Here is a 26095-nt window from a genome sequence, read left to right on the forward strand (position 1 = left end):
CTTTGTGGTTTGAATAGTTTGACAAAATCATTATGATCGGTTGGGAAAGTTATACAGATTTTGTTATCCTATGTATGTATCCTTAATCTCAGGGGACTTAATGAATATTTAGCCAACTGCGATGTCTGTATGGACATGTTTATTTGCTTATTATTATTATGATTGTTATGATTTTACTTAAAAAGAATGATTGCTATGATTATTATACCTTGGAACTTAGGTTTCGCTCTCTTGATTTTGTAACCAAATTTCATTATGGATGGATGAATCCTTCTAGACAATCTTTTGCATGGGAGGAGGGGAACCAGTTGTGGTTCAGAATCTATGGGGACCCTACCTTTGGCATGGACACCATTGTGTCCTTGGTTTGCTATGGGGAGAAATCTCTTCTTGATAGGAGAGGATCTTCCCTTGATATAAACACCATCTTGTCTGTTGTTTGTCACAGGGAGAAATCCTCTCGCTCAGAGTCAGAGTCAACTTGATATTTTAGGTGATGTGCCGCCACCTTTGGCAGCCTTCAGACATGTTTTATAGTCAGTTTAAGGGTGGGACCCAATAGATGTTCAATGTTGCAACAATGGCAACCTTGTGCAAGTCGAGGAATCCCCTGTTTGCACAGGACCAAAAATGCTCATCTATATGGCGAAGGCCTGCAATTTCTGCCACGTGGTGGAAGCTCCGACCTCCTTACGAACTAGCCAGGTGATCACCCATTTGCTGGTTTTGTTCTTTCAGGTGATCACCCATTTGCAGCTTCTGTTAGGAACCCCTGGCTTCTACTATGTGTTATAAGTCGCAATGCTCATGTGAATGTTGTTATGCTTGGTTTTGAAAGCCATGGTGAACACCTTCTCTTGGTGGAAATACCACATGGTGGAAGCCATGAGCATGGGCAAAGAGTGACTTTACACGCGGCTGCAGCTGTGAATCTTCACACTCCAGTAGACGTTAAGCTCCTTAATGAGACAGAGTAGATGGAAAGAAACAAAAACCTTATTCATCTAGTGCATTTTCTTCCTTTTTTTTTGCCACGTTTCTGATTGTGTCTACAACTGCAGAAAGTGACTGTGATTGCCATGACTGTTGCAAGCCCCATTGATAGAAGAAGATTGTTTGCACAGATCAATAGCTTCATTGCTATTTTTATCCTCGCCGGACAGCTTACTTTAACGGTATGTAGTGTATCTTCAGTCTTTTTCCAGAAGCGCTTTTGCGATTTTACATATGAAACAATACATCTTCTTCTATTGCTCTTGTACAATTAGTTTCCACAGAATGCTTGGCCCACTCTTACTGTCGGAAAAATTGTCCTTTTTCCGAAAGATGACCAATTCGTTAGTCCTTTTAGGTTCTCTTAGGTTTTGCTTCCAGTGATCTGTGAAAAACTCTGGGGAAATCTTTACTATTTGGTTTTAGTTATTCGAAAAAGAAAAGAAAAGAAAAGAATACAACTCTGTTTTAGAGAATGTTTGAGCTATCTAAGCTCACATGCACCTCTATTGTGTCACGTATATGTGTGGCATACAACATCTTTGTCCATCTGGTTGGCCCAACATGTAGATGATCTGGCCTGAAAATCAACCCAATTAACTCGTCAGGTGGGGAACACATGTTGAAAAACAATTGATGGTTCAACAAATTTCCAATGGTCCACCTTCAACATAATCATGTGACCTACACGATAAGTTAACCAGCCTGCTTTTGGGCCAAGTCATCCACATGGTTGGGCCCACCTGATGAATGGCGTGGATAAACCCCAACCCTCAATCTATAGTGCATCCACCTATCATGTTCGGTTGTAGTTCCTTTCCCTGTATCAGTTACTAGATCAAATGATGACTTCTCTATTCACATCCAACTGAAACTTGTAAGGTTCAGAAACATCCTGATCTATATGCTCTGAAATTTAGTGCTCTCGTATCTCTTCAACTTACAGTTAACATGAGCATTTTAGTGGCATAATGCATCAAAATTTGAGTCTGCATAAGAAAGTCTCTCAATAAATGATCCCGACCATTTTAGGATACTTCACCAAGATTACTATGATAAATCTATACTATAAGCAGCTCTGTTCTTATATAAGGAATATTATCATCCTTACAGTGGTGAAATGCAGTGCCAGTAACCTGCTAACTCTTTTTTTTTTTTTTTTCCAATTACTATGCCACTAAAGCTTATACCTCTCATACATCCCAGCAAAGTTTTCAAGCTTCGCCATGAGAATTTCTATCACTTCGAATACCTGTAAAAATACTGTTGAGAGATACTCCAGGGCTCTCAGAGCACTATTAGTTATAGTGCTCGTAGTTTCATTGGGACACTTAGACTGTCCAGCCCATCGATCTTGACTGTTCATCAGGTTTGATGCAATTTACGGACTACCATACAAACAACACACCAATTTGACAAGGACAAACTTTTTGATCGATGATCTTTAATATGGATGGTTAAGATCATTTACAAAAATAGGTCCAATCAACCATTTGATCCACCAAGTTGTTAGGGTCCATCATTGATTGCTTATGATTCTAAAGAATCACTTTTGTTAGGCAACTGTAACCATCCAATCCATGGTTTCCAAATGGATGGCTGTAGAAAATAAGGCCAAATCAAAGATGGATTGGATCATCATATCAGCACAATTTTTGTATTATAACCTATGAAATGTGTTCCGAACTTAATGGACAGTACAGATCGATCGACTGGACTGTCCAAGTGAACCGATGCTGCGATGCAACTAGGAGCATTGGAGCATTTCTCAATATTGTTAATGCCATAGAACTTTTTCCTATCCCACCTGTTTAAGATGCGTGTAATTCCTGTATGCCTAAGCTGAAATACAAAGTTTTTACATAGTTGAATATCCACAGTATTAAAATAGTTATATTAGAAAGAAATTAATGGGTTATCTAAAATATAGCAGATGAAATAAATATTTTATTTCATTGCAATCTTCAATTTCCTCATTAGAGAAACTAAACGAAATGTGGCACCTTATGTTTCTGCTTATTTGATCCTTGTGCCTTCTCATAGTCCATGCCCTTGTTGGTACATGTGGGACCTCCTGCATAAGAGGTGAATTTAAATGTGGTTTTGAGTTTAATTTGGTGAAAGGAATCTACACCATTTCATTTCCTCTCAGTTCATTCAATTTTTATCTGACATGTTTAATGCTTAGATGAGTATTACCTACCACCATAAGGCAAATTATCCACCCTTCTGACAGGCGCATCCCAGCATGATGGTTAGAGGCACCAAAAATCAGGCCAATTCATCCATTAGGGGGGCCACATCATGGAAAATTATGAAAAACCCACAAAAACTTCCAAACTCAAGTATTGGGCCCCCAGATGATTTGACTGGTCTGATTTTTGCTTGGTCCCATTATCATCCGGGGTCTCTCCTTTCGGGGGAGTTTGATTCCATACACAACAAGTAGGCCACACTACATGGAGGCTTTTTTGCAGTTGTACATTGTTGCCTGTGGTGTTGTACACCTGATGCTTGGATTGGCCTGATTTTTGCACTGGGCACACATCATGATGTGCCACACCATAGAAAACAATGGATCACTGCTGATATAATAAAAAACTATAGCTCTGGCCCACTTGAGGGGTGGATCTGGCTGATTTTTGCACAAGATGGTTCTCATGGTGGGGCCAACTTTTGGGACAGATTGGATGTCTTACACAGATGGCCAGATGAAGATAATCTGTTGGTTGGATGTTAAATAAGCAGTCGAACCAGTTGTACAACTGTGCAAATAGTCTCTAGGGCCTGTTTAGATTCATAGAAATCGAAAAGAGGATAATTAATTTCTTTGGAATTAATATTTCCAGGAAAATTGGTGGAAATGAAACATGACATCCATAGTTTGTTTTCTCACATAATTTCACAAGGAAATGGGTCTTATTTTTCTTTTTGGTTGCTTGTCATTGCACACGCGTTAACTTGGTTAGGATCAACTAACCATAGGCCTCACATTGTTAAGATTATCTAATGATGGGCTTCATGTAGAAATGCACATTGGTAGGATCGACTAGCAATGGGCCTGCAGTTAAGATAATCTAATGATGGGGCCCCATATGGAATTGCAAGTCGTTAGGATTGCCTATGTAGAAATGCATTGTTAGGATTGACTAACAATGGGCACCGCATAGAAATGCGCATGGTTAGGACGATGGTCACCTCATAGAAATAGCATGGTTAGGATTTACCACCCATGGGCTCCACATGGAAATACACGTGGCTAGTTCGACTAATGATGAGCCTTTTGTGGTTGGATCATCTGATGGTGGCCCCACATGCGAATCAAAGTGGTAAGGATAGTCAAATGATGGGCTTCAGATGGTTAAGATAATCTAGCAATGGGCTCCACGTGGAAATGCAAGTGGTTGGGATTGACTAACAATGGGCATGACCTAGGTAAGATCATCTAACAGCAGCTCGACAAGTGGTTTGGATGACTAATGATGCCTTTGTTAGAGTGTGAATGCAAATGGATTTTTCTCCAACACAAGGAATTGCATTTCTTAGGTATTAGGGAGGAAATTTAAAAGAGGAAAAAGGGGTGATTTCCTCGAAAATAGGGAATCTTGGAAATTAATTTCCATGGAAATAATATTTCCAGTTTTCAATTTCATCTAAGTCAGACAGGTCCTAAAGGGAAATGATATCCAGATGCTATGCTTTGATAGATGCAGCTTTTTTGCTTTTTGTTTTGTTTTTGTTTTTTTATATTAAACTTTGGGTGTTAGAATAGACAGAATAGTACAAAGTGTAGTAGTCTAATCCAAAAATAAAAAGAAAGGGCATGTGTCCAAAAGAGAGGGTATAGATATCAGTTTCTATGTAATATGATAATCCTCTTTCTGGGTTTAAAGCTAACACTGTTTAGTTAATAAACCAACCTTGTACAGGGTCGTATTCTTACAGTTGCTGGGGTGACTACAGCTATTTGCTCTGCTCCGTTTGCTGCCTTTTCAAATATGGTTGCTCTGTCTCTATGGCCGACATGGGTTGCGGTGGCTGTTACTGAGACTCTGCGAAAGGTGTGTCCTGTAAAATGTTGTTTAGTTCAGCACAAATGTTGTTTCCATTGTTTAATGACCGTTTAGAGAAATTCCATGCAAAATGTTCTTTTACTTGGATTTTTTTTTTCCCTGCGCGAACTCAATTGTCTTGAATGACCCTTTCTAGGCTGTGGTTAGATGCACAATGGATTTGAATTGCGAACGGTTATAGTTTAAATGACGGAGGTGACCAAATTGCATGATGCTTCCTAGTACTCGTAATGAGGAAGAGTCCTCAAATAGCAGTTGCAGTCCTTTCAAGTTCTCTACTTGTAAACATTGCAATTTGGAGCCCAATTGCCGCAGTTCAGTTTGATAGTACATCCAAATGCACCAGTTAGCACCAAGACTCAGGTGTAAGATTGAAGTGGCATGAGCTCAGTTCGTGTTTTATTGCCCTTTCAGGTAGTGATGTATGTTGTAACACGCCCTGGAAGGGAACTCCTGTTCACTGTCGTTTCACAGGATGAGAAGTACAAAGCGAAGGTTAGTGTATCTTCGATAACCTGGAGATCCTCTTTTCTTCAATATTCTTGCAAGTTGTGATCATATGAGATAGGAAAATCTTTCAAAAAATAAAATAAAAAAATAAAAAACAAAAACAAAAACAAAACAAAAAAGGGGAAAAAAAAAACAATATGAGATAGGAAGTCATTTCAGCCAACCTTCCCATGTTCAGAAACTTGTACACGAGAAACTCTCTGACCAACTCAATCAAGACTTAAAAAAATGGAAAAATATAAAAATCAAGACCCAGTTTAAATGTGCAACCGAGTTCTTCTTAACCCGGAAAACTTGATTGACTCCACAAATTTTGAACCCCAAGTGAAATATATAAATCAGGAAGTCGATTTTCCTATTCATTGCAAAGTTCCCTATTTGGTGCCTAATTATGGGGCCCATAATTGGTTTAAGCCATTGATCTAAGGTCCCCTATCATGGATGGACCATTCCTTAAAAATCTCCCAAGTTGGAAGATCCTGGCCATAAAATCTTTCGTCTTTTGTCCAATGACGGTGGGCTGTTGATGCATTTCTTTTGAACAGTGTAGATACATGGCAACAATGGGAAGAGGTTAGAATTGATCAAATGAAGATATTTTTAGGCATGGTTCATCCATGATGGGGGACCTCGGATCAATGCCTTGGATACCAATTATGGGCCCCATGTACACAGGTTAGGTACCAAACAGGAAAGTTTCCTATTTGTAATGAATAGGAAACACTCTCTCTATAAATCATGTACCCTGCTAAAGCTACTATTCAGAGTGAATCCTGAATTGTAAGTGCTCCAAAATGCACTTAAAATTTTTTTCTATGAATCAGTTTTTTACAAGAAGCCTTGCTATGGCTACCTGCAGTAGTCTCCAATTCTACTTTCCTCAATGTGGCACACGTGAGATCCAAGATGTTTATTAGGCGGGTGCTGTGTGGTCTGAAAATCTGGCCAGTACAGTCATCAGGTGGACCCAACCTCTAGGCTAGATAGGACTGTTGGTCAATAGACTGATACTTTTTAACCATCCATTATTTTTCTTGCATGTTGCCCACGGAGCACAGTGGGGCACACCTGACGAACATCTTGGATCTCATACATGGACCACATCAGGGAGTACTCTAGGGAGCACTAGTCTGCTCCCGAGAGTGAAATTTCTACTAAAACAAACTCTATAAATCATAGTTCACATGAAGCCCTTATAAGCATGGTTTCTAAATCGTTTTTCCCATATTGTATCACTCACCAATGATACGGGGTCATATCGCCCCACATTGCTCCGGTTCAGGCCTGTATTGGGGAATACACCCGCATCGCCCTTGGCGATACTGTTATGTATTGGGTGATTCGTACTGGCATCAGATGATATGTCAAACCATGCTTATAAGTCTACTTGTGGAAGTAAGAGTATCAGATCCTACCATCCCCAGTGTGGAATGTGTGAAAGATCCAGGTTCTTCATTAGGTTGGCCCCTGGGTATGTGCTGTGATCTCAAAGTCGGACCACCCTGGTCATCAGGTGGATCAAGATTGGACTATTGATCAGCACCTTTTAACTGTCCATGTAAATGGTGTGCGGACCATTGATCAATTCCTTTTGACATCCAATTCTTTTCTTACACATGTGATGCACATGGTGACCAGACCAGACTTGCATACACACGGTGAGTCCATCTGATTTTTAGGACACCCCATTGTGAGGCCCACCTGATGAACAGCTTGGATCTCACACATCATTCACACTAGTGAGAGTAGGATTCGAGTCCTCTGATGAGTAGCCTTCATGTCTCCCACACATTCGTTTGAACTCGACTACTTTGTTGAGTAGTCAATGAACTGGGAACTGGGCTGTAGTGTAGAGTTTGTATTCTTGAATCCTGACCAAATTGAAAATGCTTCTTTTACACTCAAGTTTATTCTTTGGGGCGTGCTCTGGTAGTATCTGTACCACCATAAGCTTACAGTGGCACCAAGTAGATGTGGGTCCCAGTGATGTTTTCATGGAATTTAGCTTATCCATAAGATGTGTAACCTCAGAAAACTCCCAGGGCCCAAAAAATCAACCCGATCCAAAAACTCAGATGGCCACAGCCCGGGGAACATATTGAGAGGGAATGTTCACCCTTGAATAGTGCAGGTCCACCATGTTCTGTATATATAATCAAGTCCATTCATACCCTCAAGTCCCGATGAAGGATCCAGCCTAAATTCAAATTCAAGGGTGGGTATTCCCTCCCAGCTCATTCCCTTTTCTTTGGCCCACCTTAGTTTTGGAAGAGACTGACTTTTGGGTCCTAAGGATTTTCTGAGGTTACTCATCTGATAGATGGGTTGCAGGGTGTGAATACATCACATGGATTCCACATCTGCCTGGTGGTACCATAAGCTTATGCTGGTACCTAGTGCACTTGTTGTCCTTTTTATAGAAATTGTTTTTAATTATGCAATCCTGAGAAAAAAAAACGAAGAAAGGTTTCTAATGATGTTTCATGACATGATGCCTTTTACCTTTAAATATTGAAGTATCAAACATTGGATAGCAATCCGCATTTACCCAAGCAATGCAAGTTTCAAAGGGAAATAGTGGTGCAGGTATGCATAGATGTCATTGTTCAAAGGCTTGGAGATGCAACAGCAGCTGGAATATACAAGCTGCTTTTCAGCACTCTTGATAGGAAAGCATCAGTTGTCTCTCTGTATGCTTTGCCAGTATGTGTAACTATCTTTACCTTTGTTTAATCTTTGATAGATGAAACTGCATGGAGGCACATCTAGAACAATGAAAATTCAACTCGGGATGATCAGAAATATAGCAGACACATCCAACTATTGGTGTGGGTCCCATTGTGATTGTCTGGTCACAATCAAACTATTGGTGTGGGTCCCATTGTCTGGTCACAATAAGATGGTGGTTAAATGATGATTGATGATGATGGCTTAGACCAATCAATTGCTGTATGCGCCACGGACTAGATCATTTCCCATCAGTAAAGGTGAATTTGGATGCTCAGTTGGACTGAATCAATTCCCTTCTTGAATCGGTGCATGACTCACCTAGTCGATGAAATCAGCTATTTTCCTCGACACTGAAAAGAGTATCCTATCCTTCATCGTAGCAGCTAAGTAGGGATGCTCTTTGGAAGTCAAGACCATCTATTTGGTGGGCCACCATCTCAAAGGGTATGTTTTGGACCAAGGACCGTCATAATAGCCCAGCTACACAAGTGGTATGGATTTTTAAGCATATTTTCTTAAGAGAGTATGACCAAGATGGAGGAGAAGACCATTTTAATTCATATTGACGACAGTTCCCTAATTGAATTTCCTTTCAAGTTGGGTCGTGAAATGATCTTTTAATCATTATTTGGGGTTCATTCGTTTGATATGAATCAGTTGGTGCTGGCCCCACCTCAGGCCATTTGCACTTTATTAAATTGGAGACTCACAATTCAACTCAATTGAGCATCCAAAAAGTCTTAAACGTATTTTAATTGGAATTTGCTTATTGGGGTGGTTTTTAAACTTTTTAAAATGAATCAAACTCATTACATCTCTTGCATCCATTGCAGGTATGCTTCTTGTGGCTAGTCATAGCATTCCATTTGGGACGGCGCCGAGCACACCTTGCCAAACTCCAAACTGTTTCTGGATCATAGATTTCTTAAAGAGCATCTAAAAGGTAACATTAGCATCTTTCATGTAATTCTTGTGTAATCCAACTCAAAACCCTGAATGTATGAACAAGCTTGATGAAAGAAGGGCGGAATATGTTACATTTCGCCTTCTTCGAGAAAATGAAAGGAAAGAAAAAGTAAAAAAGAAATCAAAGAAACCGAAATGTTTCAGTCATCTGTAATGAAAATGAATGCCTCTCTCAACTATCAGTAAAATGCTCAAGTTGTAGTAACCTGCATTCTCATGGCAGAACCTACATTGCCGTCTTGCACCATTGCTTTGCATGGGTTGCGTGGGGGTTCATGATGGCATGCAACCACATCAAGGTGAACTAGACTAGTTTTTGGAGGTTTTCTCGCCCAGATGTGCCAACTTGGTTAGCGTGGGGGGTGTTTGAGCAGTGGTTAAACTAGTTAAGCTGGCCAAGACAGTGAAAATGACTGTATTCCAAAATCGGGCTTGCCCATTCATCAGGTGGGCCACCATCTATATGAGAAGAATCTACGGTTTAAAAGGTTGCCAGCCATCTACATTGAGTGTACACGTGTGGCCTGCCTGATGAGCGGACTAGTCTAATATTAGTACATGGTGATCTTCAATGTGTGGGTCACCTTATGCACAAGGTAAATGTCACACGCACTTGCCAGGTAGGCATGGTGCTCTGTAGGTAAAAGTGCACGTGGAAAGGTTGCATATTGAGCTAAGAAGTAGCTCGATCTGCAATGAGCGCACGGTGCACACCTTCCCATGCTAGGGATATGCGGCTCTTATTTCATTATTCTTTTTTTTTTCCTCAGAGATTGCTATGCTGCAGATGGGTCATAGGTGTTATATATGGCCCCTCCTAATTAGGGCTGAAAGTCGGGCAGGTTCAACTTGTGACCGACCTGACATTGGGTTGGGCTTGTGTAGGATGTATCAGGTTCAGTCTCGGGCTTGGGCTATACAAACACCAACCCAATAAAACTTGGGTTGGGCTCGGGTTGAGGTCTTGGGTTGCCCGACCCAACACAAACTCGATCGATATATAAGTTACTTATAAATTATAATTGAGTGTGGATTGAAGGCATAGGAAATTCCAATGCCGTCGGGTCTCATTGGTTCCACAGTATTTCCGATGACTCAAAAGCTAACAAGATGCATCATATTTCTCTTTTCCAAATAGATTGTAGATTGCATGCTATGCAGCACGACTTTGAATGTGTGGAACTTCTCTAGCTCCACAATGATTTGTGTTTTAAAAAAAAAGTGAATCTCTAGCCCTAAAATGATTTGTGTTTTAGAAAAAATGAAATTCTTTAGGATAAATAAATACATATATAATTAATAAAATCATTTGTACAAAAAAAGGCGTATTGAAATATAATAGACTAATATAATAATGAACATATTAGCATGTATCCACTCGATCGAGCCCGCTTGGGTTGGGCTTGGGTTCAGAATTCCCAACCCGAGGTTGGGTTGGGTTGGGTTGGGTTAGGGTTGAGGTACAGGAACCTTGGGTTGGGCTAGGGTTGAGCACCAACCAGACCCAACCCGCCCGGCTTTGAGCCCTACTCGTAATGCTGCATATCAAACATGTGCGGTGATTGGGACCATTGATCAGGTTGGCCACTGTCCGGATGGATGATAGGACAAAAATTCAAAACATACCGGATGAGGAAAAGCCATCGAAGGAAAAAAAACAATGCATGAGAGGGGCGTGAACACTGAAAGCATGAGCAACAATGCATTCGGAATACTGTTAGCGGCTCACATGCAAGAGAACAGTGGAGGATTTGGCAGATATACCGATCATCCAGTCAGGAGACTTTTTCTTGTTGAAATTGGACCGTTGCCTGACCCATTCCTTTCATTGGCATCCAATGGATGGCTACAGCAGTCCAGTGCCCTTGCCTTTTGGCATCCAGCGTATAAAAGTGATGGCCCACTTGATCAATGGTTGCGATAATCTCAGATGTTTGCATGTGTACTGAGGGATCTGCATAGAACTGGATGAAAGCTGCACCGTTCATCTAGTGACCGTGCAGTGGAGGGTACTGCGTCAACCGTACAATCGTAGTAATGATTTCTCCCATTTGTCTCAACTGTCATCTATCGTTATCTACAACTGTCCATTTGCAATGGGTCAATTCAATATCTAGAATCATCATTTCTTGTGTAATTTTCAAATTGATCAAAATTCAACTGGGCCAGGCCACAGCATCTCGAAGCCCGGTCTGTTCAAAGAAGAGAAATTGGTAACTCTTCCATTTCTATCTTCTTTATCTTCATGATGGTGGTTAATTTCTCCTTGGCCGCCGTTGATCATGTCATCATCCAAGCGTTCACATTGGGACGGTGGTCTCTAACAAATCTACCATTGACCATGAACAGTTCAGTGGATGAACGGTTTGGATCATCGAACAATGCGGCCTAACTTTAACATGTTCAATTTTTTTCGTTTTGCCTACTGGGGCCCACTTGCTGAGATGGTCCCATCATTTGAACACTGCAAAAATCATTTCATGGGATCGTATGATCCAATCCATCCTTGATTTGGCCTTTTTTCTATATCCATCCTTTTATCAATCCATGGATGGGACGGTTACGATTGCATAAACAATAGTGATTCTTTAGAATCATAAGCAATCCACGATGGGCACTAATAAACGGATGGATAAAATTGTTGATTGGACCTATTTTTGTGCAGTTGATCTTGACCGTCCATTTTAAAGGCCATTGATCGAAATGATAACATTTGTTAGAACGGCATGATCTTTCATGGGAGCCCATGAAATAAGCATTAGAACTAATGAACAATCTAGATCAACGGATTGGACTGTCTAGATTTCTTTTAGACTTCAAACAATGGTATTGGGAGTTGATGGGCCACGATTCAGTAGGTTGATCATTATTTGATCGGTCATCATTCCAAAGTCAGATTGATTAAACAATTTTAACGTCTGATTAATGGACATCTAAACATGGTCCTCATGATGTGTACTGTTTGTCTAGATTTCTTTTAGACTTCAAACAATGGTATTGGGAGTTGATGGGCCACGATTCAGTAGGTTGATCATTATTTGATCGGTCATCATTCCAAAGTCAGATTGATTAAACAATTTTAACGTCTGATTAATGGACATCTAAACATGGTCCCCATGATGTTTACTGTTTAATTTGAGTTAATCTTATACCACTTTGACGCTTTCTTAGTGCCTGCGTATCAACCGTCATACTCTTTCAGAGCAGAAATACTAAGGTGCCGTGCCAGTATTAATCTCTGGATGGTTCTCGGGCTTCCGAGAATACATCTGGACATATTGCAAAATTCATTTTTCTGATATTCACCAATCCAAGGTAAGGCCCGTCAGATAAACGGTTTGGATCTAAAAGATAACGTCAGATCCAATAGCCTAAGTCCCAACGTATCCAACAGCTATTCGTCGCGGATATACATCTCTCCATGTGGGATTCTACCACGTGTTGCAACAATCGCACCATAAAACTCGCGGCAGTATTTGCAGCCATCTGCACGCGCCGAAAGACAAGCTCACTTGATGTTCAACTGGTGGTCCGCTTTTCCCCGCCTAAAACACTAGCTTTCCCCAACCGTCATGTATACCACACATATCGAAATCGTACCGTTCATCATCAACCTACAGTCTAATTTTGGTGTAGGTGGGGTCTGCCTCATTGCGTATCCATTATATTTTTTTTATCCCAGACGATCTTCACTATCAGATCCCTCTGATTAACAGTCTGGATCTCCCATACACGCTTCAAGTTGTTTTTTGGACGGTTGTGATGGGGCCAGTGAAGACAACCGGCCGCGAATAGCATTCCCGGATCCACCGAGATCGGTGGACCCCTGACAGTGGGGCCCACTGTGATGTATGTGACCACATCCACGCCGTCCATCCCTATTGAAAGCTCATTTTAGGATATAATCCAAAAAAATTTAGTTCCAAAACTCAGATGGATCATAGTACACGAAACAGTGGTGATTGATCATTAAAAATTTCTTGTGATCCACAAAACCTTTGGATCAAGATGATATTTGTGTTGTCTCTTCATCCAGGTGTTTGTGACCTTATCAAAAGGTTGGATGGCAAATAAACATTTCGATGGAATCCATGAAGTTTTAATGGTGGAGATTCAATCACGGCTGTTTCCTATGGTGTGGTCGACCTAAGATTTGAGTCAGCTTCATTTTTGGGACCACGCCATAAAATTAGCTTTCAAAATGGTTGGACGGTGTGGATTTAAGGCACATACATCATTGTCAGGCCCACAGTCAGGGGTACAACCCACCTCGGTGGACCGGGGGTCTCACCTAATCCGCACCCTCCTATACTAGCCACAGCGGTTGGCCCCTTTTGAGGGTCCCACTGTACGTCATCACGCGTTCCACGTCACCATCAATCCAGGAGGAATATATTATCCTTTGATTTGTGTCTTTTCCAAATGTGGGGTCTTATCGTTGCTTATTTCGTCAACGGCGTAAGTTAGCCCCCGTTGGCTAAGGGGAATGATATTTGCAGATGCGCGCACACACAAGCGTCCTACACGTGCCCGAGTCTATACGTGTGAGACGTCCTGGACATTGAGTACGCTGCCATTCTAGAGAGAGATGTATCATGAACCATTTATCAGGTGGGTCACCGAGTGGACAACATGGCCCAAAAGTCAAATTCATTGGAAGACTCTTATGATGTGGACTTTTGGGGCCCCACAAATTTCGTGTTTATAGTCCATCCATCTGGTGGTAATAAAAAATCAATGGTCAAGATCACCGATACAAGTGTCACATATCAAGTCTGTGATGGACGGCTAATGTTAATAAGACACACCATTAAAAGGATATTAAATCCTATTAAAGTTGACGGTCCTGATTTTTGGCCTGGACGTGTTCATGACAACCACAACTTGATATCTCAGCTCTCTAACACAGGTCCTGTTTGACACGTATGCCGTGATTCTCTCTGGATGAATCTAGAATCATGAATAGAAAATTTTCAGCCGTTCGTATTCAACTCTAAAAATCAAAGGTCACAAACAACGTTCAAGCGTGATTATGAGTTAATACCTCCTTTAGGATATACTATTATCTCAGCATGTGGGGTCCACTGGCGGCTGGCGTCACATTCTGGATCCTGAGTCGCGACAGGCTAGAAGGATCTGGACAAAGAAATCGGATTGCGTAGTGTGGCACACACCACCGACTTTGGTGGTGGTGTGTTTACGTGTCAAAGTTATGTGGGCCCACCAAAATGTATGTGTTATATACACCCTATCCAACCATTTTCCGAAATGTCCACTTGAGCTTTGGATCTACCTCATTTTTAGGCCCATGCCTTAAAATAATCATGCAAAATGGATGAACGGTGTGGATATAACACATACATCATAGTTCCAACGTACCAAAGGACAACCGTCCTCACGTACAACTTCCTTTCCCGCCAAAGTATCACTTGTACAGAACATCTGAGCCGTCTAAAAGATAGTCCCCACCACAATGATCCAATGGCTCGAAAGCTAGGACATTCCACGCATCAGGAAGGTGACATTGTGGAATCCAATGGGCAGCCTATAATCTGAGTCAAAATATAAGGATCTCAGCCACTCAATGAGTGGATTGGTCATGATCCCACCTCACCTGACTTTTAGTGTGTGGCCCACCTTTTGAACGGTTAAGATGTTCTGCACAAGGCTTACTAAAGTTAAAGCTCCTATGGAGATCTTTTGTCCCTCATTTTTGTTTTTTTTTAAAAAAATTAATCTAACCTGCATGAGACACGTGTCATTTCGTATGAGGTTTGATGCTGTCTCTTAAGTGTCAGCCGGGTACCACAGTCATGGGCCTGGGCCCAGACCATTTAGTAATTGGGCCTTTAATTCGGGTCCAAGCTCTTTCTTGGGCTGGGATGAGCCGTTGATAGAGAATTTTACAAAAATCTAGGCCCGCTTATTAAATCCGCTTTGAAATCAGCCAGACCCGACCCACGGCCTCTACTGGATGCTTGAATCAGACCGTTATTGGGCTGGATTTGAAATCTGGGAAGCCAGTGCAGGCTGGATGATTCCCAAGATGAAAGTAGGCCACACTTCTAGGCCATGGTTGAGATCGAGCCCGTGTCTTTTAGAAAATCAATACCATAAAAGCAACGGACCCAACGGTGAAGATCACCTTTCTCAGAGGTCCACCTATCTACTCACTAGGTGGGCCGCACCTGTATCTTGTTTGCCTACTGACACTGTCAGACAGTAGCCACTTGCTACTGGACGGTGCTCTATGGCCACACTATGATGCATGCATTTTATCTGTACCGCACATCCATTTTGTCAGATCATTTTAGGGTATGAGCCCAAAAATGAGGCAGATCAAAATTTCAGGTGGACCACACTATAGTAAAAAGTGGTGATTTAACAACTATCATGAAAAACTTCTTGAAGTGCCACAAAAGTTTTGGATGAAGCTGATATTTGTTTTTTCCCTTCATTCAGGTATTTGTGACCTAATCAACAAGTTGGATGGAAAATATCTATTACAGTGGGCCTTAGGAATTTTTCAATGGTGACCATTCAATCACCACTGTTTTCCTGTGGTGTGGTCCACCTGTGATCTGAATCTGCCTCCATTTTTTTGGCTCATTACCTAAAATAATAACCCAAAATGGACGGACGGCGTGGATAAAACACATACATGATTGTGAGGCCAACATAGAACCGTCCAGTAGCAACGTGGCTACTAAGAGTGTCATCATCCGGGTCCATCAGCAGTACATTGATTCAAGGGAGGCCCACCTTGATGTATTTGTTGTATATCCACGCCATTCATCTGTTTTTCCATCTCGTTTTAGGATCCTATTCCAAACCTAAAGCAGATTCAAAATTTCAGGTGGACTAGACCACTGAAAACAATGGTGAATGACCATTAAAAATCTTTTGTGGGCCACGAAAGTTTTGGGTCAAGCGCTGATGTTTGTAATTCCCCTTCATCCAGGTCTGCTTGACATTACCAACACGTTGGATGGCAAATAAACATCACGATAGCCCCTTCGGAAGTTTTTAATGGTGGAGCGTTCAAAACCGCCATAAGCATTACGAAAACCTTAGAATAGCCGCTTTGGAAGTTTTCTATGGTGGACCGTTCAATCACAACTGTTTCCTGTAGTGTGGTCCTAAGATTTGGATCTTCTTAATTTTTAGGACCATATCCTAAAATGGGTCTGAGAAACGGATGAATAGCATGGATATACAACAAACTATCAAAGTGGGGCCCACGGTAAGGGTAACACCTAGTAAGGTGTTACCTCGGTAACACCTAATCCACTCTTGATTCAAAGTGGTAAGTAAGCTCACCTGATGACTTGAGCCACCTGGCTTTTGTGTTAGGTGTTGGAAAATTTTGTTGGATATACCGAAAAATAAAAATAATATAAGGTTTAATTATTTCCTTTCACTAGGCTTACTCACATAAAATATGTGTTATTTTTAAAGTGTGATTCACTCCCTTATTGATTGCTGATGGGTTACAGGCTAATTACTTTCACGATAAGACAAGTTTGTTTGGATTCTACGTGCAACAATCACGAAGGATTTCCTTAGGAACAATTCAACGCAACAAAATATTTTGCAATGAAGATGCTATCTAGAGGATCTGATGGAATATGAGAGATGTGTGCTTGAGGTGATGAAAATTGAACCGAAATGGTCCATTTTATAGAGGCATCAGGGCGTGAGCCATTGCTAGGTGGCCATCAATGATTCAGAATGTTTAAAAAATGTTTCTGACATTTGATCATTAATTTGAACTATTTTTAGTTGTCGAATCAGAAGATTTGACCGTTGGATCATCATGACCCGTCCGTTTACGGACCGTTGTGACTTTTAAGGCTATTAGACATTTTAAAAAATGGTTGACCGTTTCGGATTAATAATCTGACCGTTCTTACTCGCCTATAAAACTCTGTCTCATTTCATATCGATCGCACCTAGGTTCATACTAGACCACTCGTACTGTCTCACGACGGTTCACGTAAGGTTGTAAAGGAGTAATCACTCTGTGACACGATGCATATGTACGAAGTGCGCTAACTAGTGCTACAACCAAGCTACGCCACATTTGAGCGTGCGTAGCATTGGAACACATAACCCAAGCGTTTCAATCTCCAAAGCTCCAAGTCTCCACGTATAAACCACAATTTTCTTTTTTTCATTTCTAATGTAAAACAAGCACACACTGGACTTTTCAATTTGAAATTTCCGAAAGCATTTTGGTGGCAAAATGAAAATCCCAAATTTTTTTGAATATTTGAATTTTCAAAAAAACCACAAGTTTCAACATCAGGCTATCTTTATGGTGGGGCCCATCATTCTATTTGTATCGATATCCTACATAAGTGGCATATTGGAAAAAGAGGTCTTATGTCCTTCCAAATGGAAATAATACAAAAGAAAATAAGCTATTTTATAACCCAAAGCATCCAAAAATCTTGGGAACGCAGAAGAATTGGACAGCTGCATGACCTGTCAAGTAAAATAATAAAAAGACGCGACAACCGCATGAATTATTCTCGGCTCTTATCAATTTAATTATCAAAACGTGGGCCACATGATATTGAATTAATTTGTTCTCATGGAGGAGGGCCATCAATAATAGCTTGCTATCTATTATTAAATTAATTTCTCATGAAGGAGGCCCACAATAATAGCTTGCTCACTTGACCATTCGCGACACCTATCGTCATTGATAATGAAAAGATCATAGGGTCCCACACCCACAAACTTCCAAAGTGTACTACCAATCAATCACATGGGTTCGTTCGCATGGTTCCCTAAGTTTTAGTCCATTAAAAACTAGGGTTTCAGTACTTAAGCTATGTTTGACTTCAACTGCAAGAAAAATAATTTAGTAGTTTTTGGCATATTTGGATATCAAGAATGTCTTAAAAATTAAAAGGAAATAAATTTTTTTATTTTTTTAACATAACAACTTGAAATGTATAGATGGCAAAGAAAACTGTGGATTTCATTCAAGAATTATTAAACTTTTTTTTATAATTAGTATTTCTAACAAAAAACACTAGAATTTTACTTTTTTTTTAAAAAATATATATACTTTTGTTGACTCATGAAATGGTCATGTGTTAACCAACAGCTTAATTATTAAAAGTAATGGTAATTGATGCCTTCCTTATTATGTGATTGTGTGTGATTAGATGTTTTAATAAGGTGTGATGATTGATATATAGGAACTCATAAGTCGCACATGGATGTTAATCTCAAAATAAAATTGGTTAGGCAATCATAACCTTTGATCTATGGACATTTGTTTATTAAATTAGGGTTGTTGGGTGTATTAGACATCGATGGAATCTAATCAGAGAGATTTTTAGTATTTAATTTGCCAATGATTTTGATGGTTTCATTTGATTTACTTGGATGCCACATGATCTAGTTCAATAGTGGCTGCATATCAACCATCCTACAATGCCACAGTATCAAAGTTTTCATAGTCTTGATTTTTTAAGTACTTGTTTTTGAATTAGAGTTATTTGGATTTGCAAATGGACCTTAATTCGAGCCAAACAATGCCAATTTGAGCCTTAAAACACCCACATTTTCTTATTTCTTAATAGATAGGTTTTGTTCGGTCACATGACACACGTGGGAAGAGGATAGGCAGGTGTGTGGTGACTTAGAACAACGTGAGCTGGAATAGAAACCGAATAGAAATGGTAAGATAGTTTAATAATCTACCATCTTCCTCAGATCTACTGACCTGAATGGTAATTAAAAGGAGGTGTACGGCTTCCAATGTATAGTATTAAAAGTTTGAAAGAAATTGCACGTCCCTCCCAGAGTTACGTCACGCTTGTCATGGTGGGGCCCACCCACTAGGGTTATACCATGTCCAACTGTCAAGTGGGGCCCATGGTTTGATAATCCAGATCAGTGGTCTTTCATGTCCCACCTTAGATGGGCAATGCCCCAAAAGCCTCCCTGATTGGACAATTCTACGGCCAAACAAGGATTACCGATAGGTGGAACATAACGGAACAACGGTTTTGATTACTGAACCATTAGTCTAACTTGCTAGAATCAACACGAATATACTCCGGGGGATCCTGTAAAATTCCAACATGTGAACATGAGTTTTGGTGTAGTCACACGTGTGTCTCTCCCCAAGGAAACATACGTGCCAATTTGGCATGTGTGGGTATGACATCTAGTGCATTCGGTGTTCTTACCTCTTTGCAGGTAACCCACCCAAACGTGCGCACATACATGTTGGGGATTGTTTTGTGGAATCACACATAGATAGATCTAGGATAGTAATCCGTGAGTGGCAAGCAAACACAAGAGAACACAAAGATTTAATGTGAAAAATTCTTTCGGAAAAAAACAACGGCACAAAGAGAGAGGACTTACCTAATTCGAACAACCTCAAATCTCACCCTTGCTATACTATTTGCAAACCCTAAAACCCTTTTAGAAACCCTTGAAATACCTTTGGAAAGCCTTAGAATATCTTAATATGGCCATAGAGACTCCTATTTATAGTTTAAGAAATCCCACTTTCGCACCTCCCTGAAAATTGCCTCAAATTTACGCAGTTCGCGCACGATCCATGCACAATCTATGTAACCCTCGACTACTCGAGCTAGAGCTTCAACTAGTCGAAGATCTCGAGAATTCCAAATATATAGTTGTTGGAGTTCGAGCCGAACTTTCTCAGGACTAGTCAAAGATTTTCAGATTTAAGACATCATATTATCAATAATCTCCACCATATCTTCGATCTTTAACTATGTAGCTTCTTTATCTCTGCATTATATCAAAGCTTTAATCAATGTTTCTTGTGCACAGTTCGTCCTCCTTTCACACCATCGCCAAGCCCAGAGAGGTTGCACAGAACTTGAACTTCTCCATAGGAATGACCTTGGTGAGCATGTCTGCCGGATTTATGCTGGTGTGCATCTTCTCTAGAGTTACGCCTCTTTCTTCAAGTACTTGTCGAATAAAATAGTGAAGAACATTAATGTGTTTAGTACGTGAGTGTTGAGGGTCAAATATTACATATTGGACCCCAGTTATTACTTGATTTTACGAGCATGATACCATTTAACGCCTTATTTTAATCGTGTTTGTAATGCAGAGTGTATTTAGGAGCCTGGACTGGAAAAGGGTACTAAAAACATGAAATTAATACTCTGAAGTCACCAAGGCAAGGGACGGACTCCAGGGGACTGAGATCGAAGAATTTACACACTAGAGATTCGAGAAAATCAAGTCAGTTACATTAAATAAGTCTGAAAATCATCCAGAATGCAAGATTAAAGGGTTCCCACCATTCGATTGACTGAAACTTTATATATGGCCTAAAGACCGTAAATTAACCATACACGTCGAATTTCAGCTCATGGATCCCTGTGAAAGTGGCCCAACAGACAGATCAGCCCATAAACTATCGAGTTTGGGCCCACTTGATCTTTGGATTTACTTCAATCTTGGACTCAACCCATCAAATTGGATGGAAAAATGGATGAACGGTACAGATCTCCCACTAGCATCACTGTGGGTCCAATTCTCATCGAACAGGCGCATCAAAACGGGTGCACCAACTTTACACTAAGCTAGTGAAGTCGGTCAACAAATTCTTGACCGACTCAAAATGGAAACCTCTGTTTCCGTCTACGAAACAGAGTGTGTAGATGAACTCAGTGGGCCATCATCATGGTCCGAAAGCTCAATCTGACCCGTCCATCATGCAGAGGGGCTTGACCTTGTGCACTCATGCATGCATAGGTGCTGGTTTCAACGGTTACAAACAGACTGCCCTGCACCTGTTGCAGAGTGATTTCTTCCGTGGGTCACACTGAATCTGATCTAAAACCATCCCTTCCCAATCAAAATTTCGAGGAGAATTCAATGGATGGTCTAGATTTCTCATAAAATATCAATCAGGGGCCGCACCATCAGCATAGTGCAAGGCTCCACAGGCCCTGTTTACAGCGCAACCGAGACTCGGCCGATCCGAGCCGTTCTGCGACCATGGCCAGGATCGGTCCAATGATCCTAGCCGTTCAAAATCTTCCCAAGGTGAGGCCGACCAAGCCTAAGAAGCCTGAATGGCTCAGATCTTGCATTTGGAGGTCCCTTTAGCCTTGAATCCCATTCAAATTCAATCCACTATGTTTCCTTTCGCTGCAAAAGGTGTTGTGTATTCCCAGCTCTGGCATGCATGTTCGCACCAACTCCATCTATCTAGCCACCGAATGGAGTTTCCTATAAAGGAGGACGCACAAGAGAGAGAGAGAGAGGGATGATCCAATTGAGAGACGTTTGAGAAGAGAGTGAGAGAAGTTTTTTTTTTTTTTTTGTTTACTGCTTTCCTATGAATTTCTAAGAGATTTAGCCCAATCATCTCAGGCTAAACCTCTTAGCTAGGGCTAAGAGGTGAAGCTTGTGGCATGATGGGAACGATTCTATGACTTTTATTCATGTTAGATTGAATTGATGTTGATTTTAGTTTGCTTAATAGGAATGCCTTTAGTTTTTAATGATTTGTTGTGACTTAAATCACAATATATTTGCGATGGCTTTAAGTATATTCTTTCCCTTATTTTGATTGTGAAGATGGACAGCTCTATTGTGCACTATTGCCCCTTGGACATGGTTGGATGATGGAATCCTTCCTAACATTAATACATCTTTCTGATTAGTTGTGGATTAGTTTAATTCTATTGTTTACTTTGTCTCATGGGCATGGTTTTGTGATGGAATCATTTCTAATTCTTATACCTTTCATATCTTTGAAAACTAAATCGAAGGAAGTTCAGATTGAGCTTTAGTGATATATCTTCCAACTGAATGAAGATGGGACTCGAAGTCCAGAAGTTTTAGATTAATACTTTCACCATTATTCCCTCATATTCCTCTGATTTAGATTACATTTTCGTTTAGTTTTATTTCTAGTTACTTTCATATTATGTATAAAGTTCAGTCCCTGTGGATTCGGCCTCGGTCTCATCGAGATTATTTACATCACAACCTTATACTTGGGGTGTGAACAGTGAGTGATAAACAGAATTTTTAGTCAAATTGATAGCATTCTCGCTATCACAATTAGCTGGCATGACCTCTTGCTGAAGTCTCAACTAATTTATCATGCCTCTTAACCAAAGACCTTCCTTAAATGCTTTTGTCACTGTTATATATTCTGCTTTTGTTGTGAAAAGAGCCACTACATACTGCAGTTTTGAAATCCAACTAATTGCTCCACTCGCCAGTATAAACGAGTAATCTGAAATCGACTTTCTGGAATTCACAGTACTTGCGTAATCCGAATCCATATAGCCTATCAAATTTGTCTCCGTCTTTCCAAAAGTTAAAACGTTGTCTTTTATAAATAGACCTTAATTCGAGCCAAACAATGCCAATTTGAGACTTAAAACACTCACATTTTCTTATTTCTTAATAGATAAGTTTTGTTCAGTCACATGACACACGCAGGAAGAGAATAGGCAGGTGTGAGGTGACTTAGAACAACGTGAGCTGGATTAGAAACGAGTAGAAATGGTAAGATAGTTTAATAATCCAAAATCTTCCTCAGAACTACTAACCTGAATGGTAATTAAAGGAGGTGAACGTACGGTTTTCAATTTATAATATTAAAAGTTTGAAAGAAATTGCACATCCCTCCGAGAGGTTCGTCACGCTTGTCATGGTGGGGCCCATCCACTAGGGTATACCATGTACAACAGTCAAGTGGGGCCATGGTTTGATAATCCAGATCATTGGTCTTTCATGTCCAGCCTTAGATGGGCAATGCCCAAAAAGCCTCCCTGATTGGACAATTCTAGCGGCCAAACAAGGGACTTGATGTGGACCTTTGTCTTTTTTAAATATTTCTAACTGCCAATTTGTACGATCTGGATTGTCTTGTTAAGGTAGTTTTAGTACATGGACCACCGAAACGTGGGAAGACGATAGGCAGGTGTGAGATGACTTAGAACAACGTGAGCTGAATTAACACGAGTACACTCTGGAGGATCTTGTAAAATTCCAACATGTGAACAAGAGATTTGGTGTACTCACACGTGCCTCTCCACAAGGAAACACACGTGCTAATTTGGCATGTGTGGGTATGACATTCAGTGCATTTTTTTTTTTTTTTTGATGTCAGATGGTGGTTGCATAGGTGCAGGATCCTCAGCCAAAGGTGATGACATCCAGTGCATTAGGCGTACTTCCCTCTGTGCAGGTAACCCACTCAAACGTAGGCACATACATACACCTATAGACCATAGTATTAATATATTGATACAGTGGATTGCTCACTTACGCACCTTCTCACGTGAGCACCCAGAGCTTTACACGAGTCGACCAACTTGGCACAATTCGACCCAGCTCGTCCGGTAGCTGACTCCAGCTCGAACTTGGCTCGGCTTGGTCCTCGAGCTTAGCTAGACAGCTCAACTCAGTTCAATCAATAGCTCGGGTCAATTTGATCAAGCCTATAGGACATTTTCTCAAATACAAAGTGTACATTCAATTTCTCACAATGTGCAAAACAATAATAGAAGTTTACAGGTATTTCATCAGACACTTAGCAGGCAGCATCAAAATCAAGATGTAGTTTTATCATGTAAAGTTTCTCTCTCTCTCTCTCTCTCTCTCTCTCTATCTCTCTATTTGTTTTGTATCCATACGTTTCTCACCATCAGCCAATCCCACGGAGAATGTATGTACCCAAAACAACACTTAGTCATTTCATCAAACACCTGGTGAGCAACATCAATATCAAAATAATCAAGTCACCGAACTGATTTGATTTGAGTCGATTCGAGCTTGAACAAGCTCGAACTCGACTCAAAATTTTTTTGAGCTCCAAAAATCAACTCTACTCAGCTCGAACTTAATTTTGAAACAAGTGGAATCGAGCTTTTTCGAGTAGAGTCGAGTGAGTTAACCGAGCCAACTCGGTTCGTATACGGCTCCATGAGCACCCCATGCGTACCTTTGCACACGTGTTATGGGCACAAAATCTGAACGGTCCATGTGATGCGGCACCCCTTGAGACCTTACATGTCCAATTTTCAGCCAAATCCAAGACTCTAGTGGGCCATAGCAAAGAGAAATGCAAATCAATTAGGAAGGAAATTGTTTCCTTTTTCATGGCCCACAAGTGTTTTGTATAGGGTTGAAAGTTGGGCTTGTACGGTTTCAAGGGGTGCCACATTACCTGGACTGTTCAAATTTTGTGCCCATGACACGTGTAACTAATAAGAAGGTGCACATGTAGGCATTTCTTGCATATATAACTTTTTATTTTATTTCATTTTATTTTTATTTTAAAATATTTTGACCCATAATGGCCATCTATTACAATCCATTTTCTTAACATAAAAATTGCTACCGTTTGAACTTAATTTACGAGCCCATGGCACATCTTCTTCTTTCCTTTGCAAGTCTCTCCACATTTACGAGTTTCGTGTCTATCCAAATGTTGTAGATAGGGAATATAGTGCGAGCGTAACTATCCTGGCCCTATCTACAACAATCACGCATACAACGAGGTCCACTGATATGCTTATCAAAATAATCCGATCATATGATCTACGACGGTGATCATGTGGAGCCCACCAAATAAAGATCTTACATTAGGATTCCGTGACAGTTAGCATTGTTACTATTACATAATGGATGTAACAGCTGTCATGTAACCTTTTTAGAATACCTTAGTCTATCCCTCCCATCGAATTTGTGGGTTGTTCCTAGGTATTTATTAGGGCAAGGAATTGGGTGGCCTGTTTGTTTGTGAAGTCTCTGTTTGGTGGGAGGAATTAGACCATATTTTTTGGGATGATCTTCTTTTTATTTCCTACCCCTATTTAGTAGCTAGGTGGGATCGAAATGATGAAATGCAATGGCTTTATATTAAGTTTCACATCCATTCCTTTCATTTCTTCAAACATGTCACATGTGACAATATCCAATCCTGCCAGCTTGCCCATCCATACACTAATTAACTAACGATAAATCTCTAAAACCCACTTTCTTGAATTAAACTTAGTAATTACAGATAGTTTCTTAATCCTCACTTTTATTTTGCACTTGTAGCACTTTACTTTTTTCCAAGCTGTGAGTCGGGTCTGGATCATAAGACCTAATCCATTGCATTTAAATATAGATTCATTTTAGAAGGTTCCAAACCATCTCCATGGGTCCAAAATTTTAACCATATTAGTTTATTTTCAAGTCGTATCCAATGACCCATAACATCACTGAAATGGCTTGGACCTATTAGAACGTTCTGTCGACTAAAACGGGTCTAGTTTCAGTTTGGATCATAAAACTGTTATTATTATTATTATTATTATTATTATTTAGCAAGGAGGCCGTATCAAGTTCAACATGTTGGACCACAAGGTACAGTCTACCTACCGAAAAACTCCCAACCTATAAAGTGCATGTGACATCTAACATTTTTCATAAGTTGGAGATACCATAATAACTCAGAAACTAGAGATATTTTGGAGAATTAAGTTGTCTGTTCCTCCACCCTTGCCAGTGTATTCCCATGCAAAGTTTCACTCTACGCATGCGGATGAGTGTTAGAGTGTTAAAGTCTATTGATATACATTGATACACCATCTTTTAATAGATCAAGATTTTAGATAAAGTGGTTGTTTGACATGGTATCAAAGCGGAAGGCCAAGAGTTTTAATATTGGATAGTCATCACATGGTGTGCCGTTGCATGGACATGTTAGGATTTAAGGCCGGTTCAAGTAATCTAATCAAATCTTCACTTAAAACCTGTATTAAAAATATTTTGTCCAAAATAATAGTAGTTTA

General features: G+C 40.3%; 1 protein-coding gene across 4 annotated transcripts in view; it reads left to right on the top strand.

Annotated features, from left to right (window-relative positions):
- Nucleotides 1-9419, top strand: part of LOC131253559 (uncharacterized) — a 30840-nt gene extending 21421 nt beyond the window's left edge. For 2 of the 4 annotated variants that reach the window (XM_058254594.1, XM_058254596.1), the window contains 5 exons: nt 1062-1175; nt 4923-5054; nt 5481-5561; nt 8163-8279; nt 9140-9419. In XM_058254594.1, the coding sequence (XP_058110577.1) occupies nt 1062-1175; nt 4923-5054; nt 5481-5561; nt 8163-8279; nt 9140-9226 (531 nt within the window). In that variant the 3' untranslated portion in view covers nt 9227-9419. Of the gene's footprint in view, nt 1-1061; nt 1176-4922; nt 5055-5480; nt 5562-8154; nt 8280-9139 lie in introns of all 4 variants that reach the window. The other 2 variants (XR_009175253.1, XM_058254595.1) reach the window with 2 other exon arrangements.
- Nucleotides 9420-26095: the final 16676 nt, after the last annotated feature.

This window comes from Magnolia sinica, chromosome 8, assembly GCF_029962835.1.
Source record: "Magnolia sinica isolate HGM2019 chromosome 8, MsV1, whole genome shotgun sequence".
In the NCBI taxonomy this organism is placed as follows: Eukaryota; Viridiplantae; Streptophyta; class Magnoliopsida; order Magnoliales; family Magnoliaceae; genus Magnolia; species Magnolia sinica.